This window comes from Rhyacophila brunnea, unplaced genomic scaffold, assembly GCF_057557595.1.
Source record: "Rhyacophila brunnea isolate RB1 unplaced genomic scaffold, BYU_Rbru_1.0 scaffold_3, whole genome shotgun sequence".
In the NCBI taxonomy this organism is placed as follows: Eukaryota; Metazoa; Arthropoda; class Insecta; order Trichoptera; family Rhyacophilidae; genus Rhyacophila; species Rhyacophila brunnea.
The window spans coordinates 11,186,974-11,199,020 of record NW_028232965.1 but is presented as its reverse complement, the minus strand read 5'-3'; the positions used below and the strand labels follow the sequence as shown (position 1 = coordinate 11,199,020).

Below are 12,047 nucleotides of genomic sequence, written 5' to 3'. Positions count from 1 at the left end.
GCAAACAATTTCGGCGTGCATAACTCAGGCATCATAATTAAAAATGCGCATTTTCATTTTTAACAATAAATTCGATTGAAGAAAATAGCACTGCATTTCCAACATTCTTAGTTGCAGACAAAGATGTCGAAGAAACCTTTCTTCAATATTCGGATCGATTCCCGGTGAGGTCTCAATACACCTTAATGATTTTATCATGGCTTGTGTATTTATGGGTTACATGTAAGTTGTACGTATGTAGTTCATCGTGGGACACTTATTCGTGCGCCGCAGTACGTGAAACATGAGTTCGTATAACATTTTATCAAATGACGAGTTCTTCGTTGAACATTTCACCGTGGAATACATTTTTACGTATCTTACAAAATGCGGCGATAGTTTGCAAATAGTACTGTTCCAATTAGATTAACCCTAACCTAACCTAACCGAACCTAACCTAGTAAAGACATCTCCACATGTTAGCATACGTACAAATATACTCCACGGTGAAATGTTCAACGAAGAACTCGTCATTTGATTAAATGTTACACAAACTCATGTTTCACGTACTGCGGCGCACGAATAAGTGTCCTGCGGTGAACTGTTTACGTACAAATTTCCGGATACGGTATTTATGTGATTATTTTACTGCTAATACTACACCACTGCTTCAAAATTACCACATTACTATTAATGGGGCTCATGGTTTATTGTAGTATTAAAAAGAAAAATAATACTGCAGCAAAAAATTATCTCTGGATAACGGAAAGATAGCATTTATAAGAAACTGGAACATTCTTTAGCGTATTTGATATGACATTTCCACAAGGCTCATTGGAAGAAGATTTAACATCTTTAGTTACAATATTTAGTAATTATTATACAAGTCATGCTACAGTTGATTGAACCTGAGTAACATAGCTATCGAGAATGATTTTCGTAGGGAATCCGATATATGATTAGTATCCTGTGACTCGGCAGATCACCGTGTATGGTGTTAAATTATACCAATCTGACGGAGAGTTTGGCGATGAAACCACTATGACCGGTTAAGAACTGGGAAGTACAATATTGTCTAGAATCTAGATCCAGTCTGGGTAATAATAAGAAAGACCAAAAATGTATTGTTTGTCTTTGGTGAATGTGCTCCACCGTTGAGATACCGCCCTACTATAGTCAAGGGGGCGCATAATGTCGCCGTGGCTGGAGGTGAATAGGGCGGTATTAGTTTATCTCATGTTATCTAAACTAACAAACGGATCGCACACAGATAATATAACATTTTAAGACCTGGCTCGCACGGTTGAATGACATCACTGGGAATAATCGTAACCGACTCTTCCAATGTGCCACTTATAATTGCCGTAAATGTAAATGTAAGTGTAATAATAATAATGTTTGAAGATATATGGAGATTGTTCTCATGATGGAAGATGCTACATCGTTTCCGGTTGCTTTGCACGACATACAGACTGAACTTTTACTGCGAACTTTTCGTTGCGTTCTGACGCAATTTCTAGGAAGGCGACCTCCTAGCAAATAAATAGTTGGAATTAATTCGCAGATGTTACCGATATTATTCAAATTGCCATTTAAATTTGAAAGGTAATTTTGACGAAACATTCTAAGCGGCTGGACAATTTGGGAATATTGAAAGAAACAGGTAGATTTTATCGGTATTGTATTCGAAAAAACATGGCAGTTGTGAAATTTCATATTATTGAAAAAGTTCTCACTCTGTGTGGCATAACAATAACACGGTTGTTAATTTATATTGAACCAAAACGAAACAGAAAATGGAAAGCAATATTGAACATTACTTTTTGAATAAGTATAAAGTCTTAACATTTACTGATTCTCGTAAATATCTGTTATATATACACTCGTATGATTAAAATCCGCACCCCATGAAGGAGCAGCATAATATATGAGTGAAGGCTCCGATTTAATTTTATCCAATTATAACTCGCTATTATAATTATTCAGAAAGTCATTATGAATTGGCGATGTTTATGATATCGGTGAAATTAATGTCTCGCATTTTTTTTCTATTAAGCATATCTCAAAAGGTTTTCAAAAATATGCTCTCGTGAATGACGATTGGTTGATGACGATGAAGTCGAGTGGAGTTCGATTCTCATCATATTTTCAGGTTTTTCATTGAAAAAAGAAGTTATTTAAAAAATAGAAAGAAGGTATGGAATGTGAAAAAATAGGTGAAATTACAAAAATAAGAGTTGATAGAAAACGACAATAATTAAAGAAACTATTTTTTTTTATTCAACGAATAATTTATGACATTATTTTTATTGAACTTACATATTTTTTAATTTGATAAGAAGAATAACAGCTATTATATTGTTCTTTTTTTAACACTACAACAAGCCATGCGGTCCAATGACGTTGAAGTATTGGAACAGAGTATTGCAATAGGTAGTAGAAGTGAAATGATCACATAAACACTGATGCTTTGAGAAAATCACATAAATGAATTATTGTGAAGTCAACGGGAATTGAATCCAGAACAACCAAATCAGATGCCAGTGTCTTACGCACCGGACTACCAGGGCCATATGTAGTAGTACCAAATGGGCATCACATCGCCACAGTTCGTCGGAAAACATGGAAACAAAATCAAAGTATTGAGAGAATAGCACATAGTTTGGGCAGGCAGCAGTGGATCACCCAGCAGTTTATCGTTTTTTTCTGATTGGTCACTGGGACAACTGGACACCAAGTCAAGTGGGCGCCGCACTGCTGAATGAAATAACGTTCATAATGAAATAAATAGACGTTCCTTACGATTTGATACAGAAAGTAGACGAGGAAGTGTGATAAGTTTCTATCTAGGTACCACGTATCAGTTTTAATTGATTTTGCTCTTAACATAATCTTTTTTATTGCGGATTGATAATTATTATTCCTGATCCTTCGTATAAAAATAAAAGTAAGTACTTTCTTTGCGTTAGAACGTAAACATATGCACAATTAAATCATAATTTACGCGTGAATATTTAAACTCTCACCAAGTATTAAATAATATATCAGTAGGTATTCAATATATTATATGTTAATACAAGTACCTACCTATAATTCACGAACGTCTACTTATTTTCGAATTTCATTCGATTACGTAGCGCCCAGTTGTCCCGGCGCCGAATCATCATAGATTCTCTGATTGTGGGGATGTCGATAGGTGGTTCATATGACGCCAACAAGGACAGCATATTAATGAAATCGGTAAAATTTTCGGTGGAAACTTCGATAAAGTTTTACTACTAGCAATTAAATGATTTAGTAGCTTTTCACAACGACTGCTGCAAAAGTTTTACTCGCAGTCGAATTAGAGTCAAAAGGAGGTCAGGATTTGCACTCTGATCTTAGGTTATATTATATTATATAACTTACATACACGCCTGTTAAATAGTGTGGATGTAATGCATCGTGAGTGAAGTGAAGCTTGCATTTGCGATACATAATAAGCATAATAGTAATTTACTATAAACGGGTCTTATATTTTGTAACAAAACCTACGTATAACATACAGTACTATTATTATGCAATACAATATTAAATATATTCAGTTTCACAAATTATCTCGTTTGTCGTACAATTATCAAGACTATAAAAATAAACAATTGGTATCTAAATAAGTATTTAATATTGAATAATCTAAAGTAGTGAGCAACTAGCAACTTTTGATTTGATATTACGTGGCAATATTTTGTCAAGATGATATCATACCATAGAATCCAATTTCAATTTCGTATAATTTAATTTATCATTATAATTGACTAGGTATTATGATGGTAAATATATATACAAAAAACTGCCTGATGTAGTTTATAAATAGTAAAGCTGAATATTGTTTTCGGCAATTCATAGAATTGATAAGCAAAAATGAATATAGGTTAACTAATAAAAGACATCGGAAGTTGAGTTTGCAATTATAGCAAATCAACACAACATGACATATTTTAAATACGTATTTAATATAAACATATTTATGATATTAGTAAAAACAAAAATAAAAATTGGTAAGCATAATCTTATCACTATGAAAGACATTACGGACAAGAACGATTCTTGCCAGTGTAAGAATTATTTTTTCCAATGGAGATCGACGATGTACTGTTTATTTAAACCTTTAGGGTACAAAACTAAACCATCGTAAGTTGAGAGCCGATCGAATTTGAAACTAAAATTGTCTATCGAGGATAAATTTGTTACAAATGAATGCCATTTAATTTTACAACATGTTTCTCGAATTATAGATTGCATAATATTTGTACAGAAATCTACTACCAATAAAAAATTATAAATTACCATTTTTTTGTTAGTTATGGTAATATTCTCAATGTCATACTAGCGCCCTCACTGAAATGCCAATTTATGATGGTAGATCTATAACAATGAATATTATGTAGTAAAAACTAATAAATATTATTATTCATTTGAAATACTTTATATAATATAATATTATAAGTAAGTAATTGCTATAATTAGTCGTATTAAATTAACCGATACGGGAAAATTTTACATATTTTTTAAGTAGGTATATCGCTCAAAGAAAATGGCTGACAACCAAACAGCTGATTTTTTGTTAGTCTTCAAAACGTCAATATTGTAAAATATATTATTACAGACCTACAATTTTTTTCTATAGAATGGCCAAAAATAGAACTACGAACTACCATAAGACGCCATTTTGAAAATGTCATTCGAATGTCAGATTTTATCCAGTTACGAGTCTTGATTGGGTAGTTTTCGACAGTGGCTCCCCTATCCCATTCTTCAGAGGTCTGTATATTATTTTGTGCTATATTTGAAGATTTGAAATTGGTGAAACTTTGATAGGTTGCTATGTAGACGTGTAACTTTTATACATGACAATAGATGTGTCGATGTTGATAGATATTGCACATTAATTGTAAAATTAAATTTAGGCATTTTTGTACTTAAAATAATCTTATGGAAAAATTAATACTTAACGTTGTCGGAAGAAGGATGCATTTTTGTTTGAGTAATGGGCGTAAATATCGATATAATCATTATTTTGTAGGCGATCACTGTGGGTTCGAATCCCACTTTTTATGGAACCATATCACGTTTAAATGACCTTCAGCCGCAGGAACTATCGAGTTGATTAATTGTCAAAAAACTCCATTACATCTTTGAATGATGTATCGACGAAATAATAAAAAAATCATCATCATTGACTTTAAAATATCTCAATTATAATTTGTACTAAATCACACCATTTTAGAAAAATCATTTAGACAGTTTAATGTTTCCGAAAGTCGTTTGCCACATATATAAATAAATATTAAATTAAAAAAATATTTTAAATAATAAATAGCTGAATTATTGAAAAAAATATTAATCGAAATCATAAATAATCGATGTTGAAATTGAAATGTATAAAGGCAAATGGAAATGTTAATCGTGTGCAATTATTAAAAAGAAATGTTTTTCAAAGTTTATTGAGGCGAATAAAAAACAACATGTATTTTGATAAATGTTTCTCAACATGCATTGCCATTTATCTATCAGTCAGTAAAATGATTGGATGATACCTTTTGTTTTGACCCAGCTCACTTAAGGTTATAGTAATTTTATATTAAATAGTATTCAATTTAAAATATATTGCTTTTGCAATATAAATTTACCACATCAAATTATTTAATAATTGAAATGTTTGAGTGTATATATTATAATATGAAATGTAAGTTGTGTGGATGTATAAAAAAAACAAATGTACGAATGTAATTCAAAGTAAAATCGTATATTATGGCAGTGTTTTGTCTTACATTTTTCGAGTTCAGACTTATAGATTTTTTCTCACGAAATATAAGTATAAACTTAAGTTATTAACACTGTGATATGATAATACTTATGCGTACTTATACTGCGTATGATACGTTGTTATGTTCTCTCAATTCTTTTCTTTGGTATGGAAGTATGGACGCTAAACCAAGAGATGTCACGGAGATTTGAAGCTTTCGAGATGTGGCTGTATAGACGCATCCTCAAAATTCCTTGGACTGACCGGGTGACAAATGTTAAAGTTCTCAATAGAATGAGGAAGGACCGAGAAGTTCTACGTAGTATCAAAACCAGGAAACTACAGTACCTCGGCCACATTATGAGAGGACAAAAGTACAGCATTCCCCAACTTGTCATTCAAGGAAAGATCAACGGTAAACGTAGCAGAGGACGGCGCCGCATTTCGTGGCTTAAGAACCTCCGTGATTGGTACGAGTGCAGCTCCACTGAACTATTCCGGGTAGCAGACGACAAAGATAAAATCACCTTGATGGCGGCCGACCTCCGCTAGGAGATGGCACAATAAGAAGAAGATGATAATACTTATATACGGTTTTCGAGCGATAGCTATGTATATTTGAATCTAGGGCAGCGGTGGTGATGCTTTAAATTAACTATTATGTAATATTGGATTGTGTGTATATGGATAATATTGGGAAAATAGTGAACAACGTTCTTCTTTCCAAAAGAAGAAAATCCCATCATAATTCATTTCGAGAGTTTTTTTTTTAGATTTTTTTCGATTCCACTTATATACAGTTCTTTCGTGTACCTGCAGAATGCCTGCGTGTGTCCGTAGATGGCACACGCATACTAGGTTTGATACCGCTGTTATATAGCAAATAACAGAAATAGATCTTCATATTATTATGGTCGCGTTTGATACTGCGTGGTGGCCCTTGGTTCTGGCAAAGCTTAGGCTGAAACAGATCCCCGGGGACCTCTTTGCCTTAGTTCAAAGCTACTTCAGCAATAGGGAGATAACCTACGACTCCGGCCCCAGCCTGATTCACAGGAGGACCACCATGGGGTGTCCCCAGGGCTCCGTCCTGGGACCCCTTCTGTGGAACATTCTGTTTGACGACGTTCTGTCTCTGCCACTGCCTCCGGGCTGCACGCTCGTTGCGTACGCCGACGACTTGCTCCTGCTTGTTGGGGCGACCAGCCGACCGGCACTTGAGCGTGCAGCCACGGACGCCTTGGGCAGAATCCTTAATTGGGGGTTGCTGAACAAGCTGACCTTTGCCCCGAGCAAAACGGAAGCTGTCCTCCTCAGGGGTAGTTCTCGGGTCAACATAACTCGACGGCCGCCCACGGTTCGTTTTGGCCAGACCTCAGTGCGTTTCTCCGAAAGGGTTACGTATCTGGGAGTAATTCTTGATGACAAGCTGTCTTTCGTTCACCACGCCAAGACGGCCGTCTCTAAGGCCAATTCGGCCTATCAGAGAATGGCCCGAATGGCGGGCAGCAATTGGGGACTTAAGCCTAGAGCCCTTAAGGTTGCATACGGCGCAATTTTCATGGGAATTGCCGGTTACGCCTCCAGCATTTGGCATTCTCGAGTAAACTCCTTAACTCTCGTGAGACGCGCACTATTAAGCGGGCAGCGACTTGCGCTGATCTCGCTTACCAAAGCCTACCGCACAACTTCTACTGACGCGCTTGCCGTACTCGCGGGGGTGCTACCCCTCGATCTGCACGTCCAAGTCAGAGGATCGATTACCCTCCTCTTGAGAGGGATCAGCACAATACTCGCCGGTGTCCATCTGACACCACCGCAGAGATCCGAGGACGTTCCTTACAGGAAGACTGTAAGTGACATTGTGTACAAGACCGCATTTGCGGCATGGCAGGCGAGGTGGACCGCCTCCCCCAAGGGGCGGCACACTTACCGTTTTTTTCCAGACGTATTCTGCAGGCACCAAACTAGAAGACTCCAACCTTCGCACTGGATTAGCCAGTTCCTCACCGGCCATGGCAACTTCGCCGCCAGACTCCACGAGTTTGGCTTGATAGTAGATGGGCCGGGTTGTACCTGCGGGCATGACCACCAAGATGTTGAACACATCCTCTGGGATTGCCCGCTTATGGAATTCGAACGAGCGGAGCTGTTTGCCAGGGTCCGTCCTCACACGGGCCCAATTGGTCATGGAGATCTGGTAGCAACCGAGGCCAACTTTGCGGCATTTGAGAAATTTGCAGCGTCGTATGGGGAGCGGGATAGTCCCGACTCTTCTGTAGACTCATCCATTTCAATTCGTGACACTCAGTATGCGGGTACACAAAGCGCTTAACGTCAGCGGACAGCAGAGCCAGTCCAAAAACAAACATTTTCTTTCTTAACTTTCTTCTTTCAGCACTACGGTGCATGGTTGCAGCATCAGTCCCGTGCGGCTCCGTCTCGGGACGGAATGAGCACTTAAAATCACTTCTTTCAGACACGTTTAAAGCGTCATAGAAAGCGGCCGTGCATATCCACGGTTGTGCATATATGACGGGTGGTGGTGGGCACTTTAACGGTCCATACGGTGAGCGGAAATGGTGAATTACGCGAAATAGGCAAAATCGGTGTGTGTACTTATGTACGCGCGTTAGAAGTTATACTTCTTTGGCGTAACAAAATAAAAACAAAACTTGTGATAAACTAGATTCTTTGACTAGCTCTTAATTATCTTGTTAAATTACACACTCAAGAAAAAGGACCGCGTATTGGAACGCAGTTGGCTTATTTATATACACTTTAACTTATATTACTAAATTATATAATGGTTTCTCGTTGTTTTTATTTTGAAAGTACCAACTATCAATCTGACGTTTAATCGTTTGTTTACGTAAGGAATTGCAAATGGCCGACAATAATAAATTCGCTGTCCAGGCAACGGAACAATTCTAAACTATAATAGTATACTGTATAATCGTCACGATTGCAGTATCATAATGTGGCGTAAAGGTAGTGCGTTCGGCTGATAACCGAACAATCGGTGGTTCGAATCCAATCGATTGCGTTTTTTTCGTGTGAAAACATAAATTATGTGTTACATGTCGCACGCCAAAAATACACTCAGATCTGAGTTCCCAAATGCGCCAAAAGATGTAAATTCAAAAAACAGTAGGTACGTTGTATTGTGTTTGTATTGAATTGAGAAAACATGAGTATGATGAACCTACCTACATAATATAAACATTAATTATTGATAGAAAAAACTCATCGCTTTCCTTACCTTGTAATGCCGACATTACACGCGGGCCAAGAATTTTCATTCCTAGGTTGGCTTCCTTCCGTCGCATCTAGAAAAAATAAATGAAAACCAAATTATTGTCAAGCATTTTATAAGTTAGCAAGTACATAAACATTTTAATATATTATTATTGGACATGCACGGTTTTACACATAACATAAATTTATGAATACACATAAACATATTGAATAGGTACATACTATAATATTATAGAAATCACAATTAGTTAAATTCATTGTTACAGATTAAAAAGTTTAAAATGTAATTTCGATGTGGAAAAGTTGCTATTTTCTTGTAAACGATTTTGATTCAAACAGCTTTAAGAACCAAAATAGTTATTATACATAATTATTTAATCCATTATTACAGCATGTTTAAGTGACAGACAATTTGTTATCAATTTAATATAGTAGTCTATGTAGTTCAATGCGTAACACACCGGATTGAAATCCCGGCGAGGTCACAATATAATATGAAATACCTACGTGATTTTCAAAAAGTCTTAAGTATTTCTATAAGAATTTCAATACTACCACTACACTACATTTGACCAATTGACCTGTCGTATTTAGTGCTAAAATAAATTAAATATAATATATGTATATTAATAATATTACGTAGTAATATTAAAATTGAAATTTTACCAAATTTAAGAATTTAAGAATATTCGATGAAAGCAACTTTATGGATAAAAATAATATTTGAATATATAGAATAACATACTATGGAAATCAAAATCAGCTAAATCCATTGTAATAATTTGTTACACTCAGTGTTACGGTAACAAACAACCTGTCATGTCTTTCAATAAATTAAAACGTACAAAGTGAACGATGTCTGATTATAATCGAAATTCGATAAGTGATGTTGCCAGTAATTTTCGATAGATTTTTATTAACGATATAGTCATTTTTTTCTGTCAGTACAAAACGAATTGTTTCGATTTGAAGTTTAACCTGACATTGACAACCGGATTAGGCATTTACAATGATTGCTCCGGTAAGTATGACAAATGGAAATGTAACAAGCTGCTGTCATGTTTAACCTTTGCATTCCGACAAAATATAATAAAGCACCTTTAAAGCACAGTTCCTAACGGCGCCAACTGGCTTATTCTAGCAATCGCATAATCCAATATGAACTACGATAAGTACCTACATACTAATATATTCTACGATAATAGCACTTGCTATATTGTGATTAACAACTTAGAGCAGTGATTCCTAACATTTTATGAATGCACCTTTTGTAAATGCTTGATATAGCCTTATACGTTTTTGACACATATTATCAATTAGGGTCGATGAGGGCTAATAAAAGCAGATTTTCACATTTCGTTTGGATTATTAACTGTATTATTCTTCGGGTTTGCGGTGGTAAATAAACAAGATTTTATAATGTTTTAATTTGATGACTTACTAAAATACTTTTATTTGAATTTTTGTGAATATTAAATAATATTATTCTGAACTGTAGTGGTATGTTGTTATACGTTTTTATTTAAATTAATATTTTCAATTTTTTTATTTTTTCAACATATTGTGGACATAATTATAATAAATTATAAGTTTAAGACATTCACAACATGACATGAAACATTGTTATAAAGAAGAAAGAAAAAGAAAAGTACCTAATAAAAGGGATAAAAATGAAAATATAAAAAGAGAACATAATATAGACATACAAAAGTAGTGAAAATACAATTATACATATATAGAAGTTCAAAGAAGTACACCGAGTTTGTTAAAGAGACCCTATTTTAAGAATTTATAAAATATCGTCTCTAACCTAAACTCACTCTCACGCAAGTGGAATATATCAACACCCGAAGCAATTTAGTTGAACATGGTTATCGCCCTGTAGTCTTTCAAAAAAATCTCGGAAATATTGCAACACTTTTTCAGCTTCACTTAATTTAGCGTCTGCCTATATGAATTCTTTAACATTTCTGAATACAGATTTTTCAATTATTTCATTAAGTGTGGTCGAAATTATAAAAAATGTTGCATTTTAAAAATAGAATAAATAAGAAACTAAATCATTACTAGGTATACCTATTAGTACCAGATATCACCTCTAAAAAATAAAATAAATAATATAACGCTTATGATGTGAATAACTAAGTATCTAGTTTTAACAATAATGTTATGTGAAATATTCAAGATTTTCTGGGGGGATTGGTATTCGTGCGTAACTGATTATGTACATGTCTCTGGTAATAATAATTATTGTGATCGACCGTAAAACGTTTTTTGTGACACTTGATTGTCGCAAAATACCGCAAATGATAGCGGAACATGGATGCAAATAGTTAAAAAAGTTAAAATTAATAATGAACGCCTCCCAAATAGTGGGAGAAATCAGCGATTGTTTCAATATGCCAGTTTTTTGATATTTGTTATGAAATAAACTGCAATCTCATGCTATTTAGCAACTTTTCAATTATGGTATTCATATTTTAAGTACATATTTAAATCATTTTGTTACCTACACCTGTGCTAACTTAAAAGGAGATATGCAAATATATTATTAGTTTATTACGATAAAGTAATGTCAGAAAGTCGATACTAGTATAAATATTTACATTTTTGACCATGTTAATATTACAAAAAATAATTGAAACAATGGAGAATATATTATTATTGCATGTTTTTCAAAATCTCATGCATAATTATAATATGTATATTATAATATATTATACGAGATAACGAGACTGTTTACGAGAAATAGCTTAACAAATATATTAATTTAATTAATGGTACGCTCTAAACTACATGGTTATATTAAAATTGTTCAATACATCGACAATTATTTATTAATAAAGATAATGTATTTTTTAAGATGTTGTAACTTTTTTTTTATTTAACAGTTACATAGAGCATGAACAGTTAAAAGGCAAAGCTTGGGTCACTTAAATTAATTCATATTATGGAATATTATAAAAATATCAAGACGCGAGATTTTTTTGAATAAAGATCTTTAAAGATAGGTAAAGCAATTCAT

General features: G+C 34.4%; 1 protein-coding gene across 1 annotated transcript in view; it reads right to left on the bottom strand.

The window, feature by feature from the left end:
* LOC147067873 (uncharacterized) overlaps window positions 1–12,047 on the bottom strand; it is a 204,209-nt gene that overhangs the window by 30,865 nt on the left and 161,297 nt on the right. Inside the window, exon 3 of the mRNA XM_085952828.1 lies at window positions 9,027–9,093. Within this exon, the coding sequence (XP_085808954.1) occupies window positions 9,027–9,093 (67 nt within the window). The remainder of the gene's footprint in view (window positions 1–9,026; window positions 9,094–12,047) is intronic.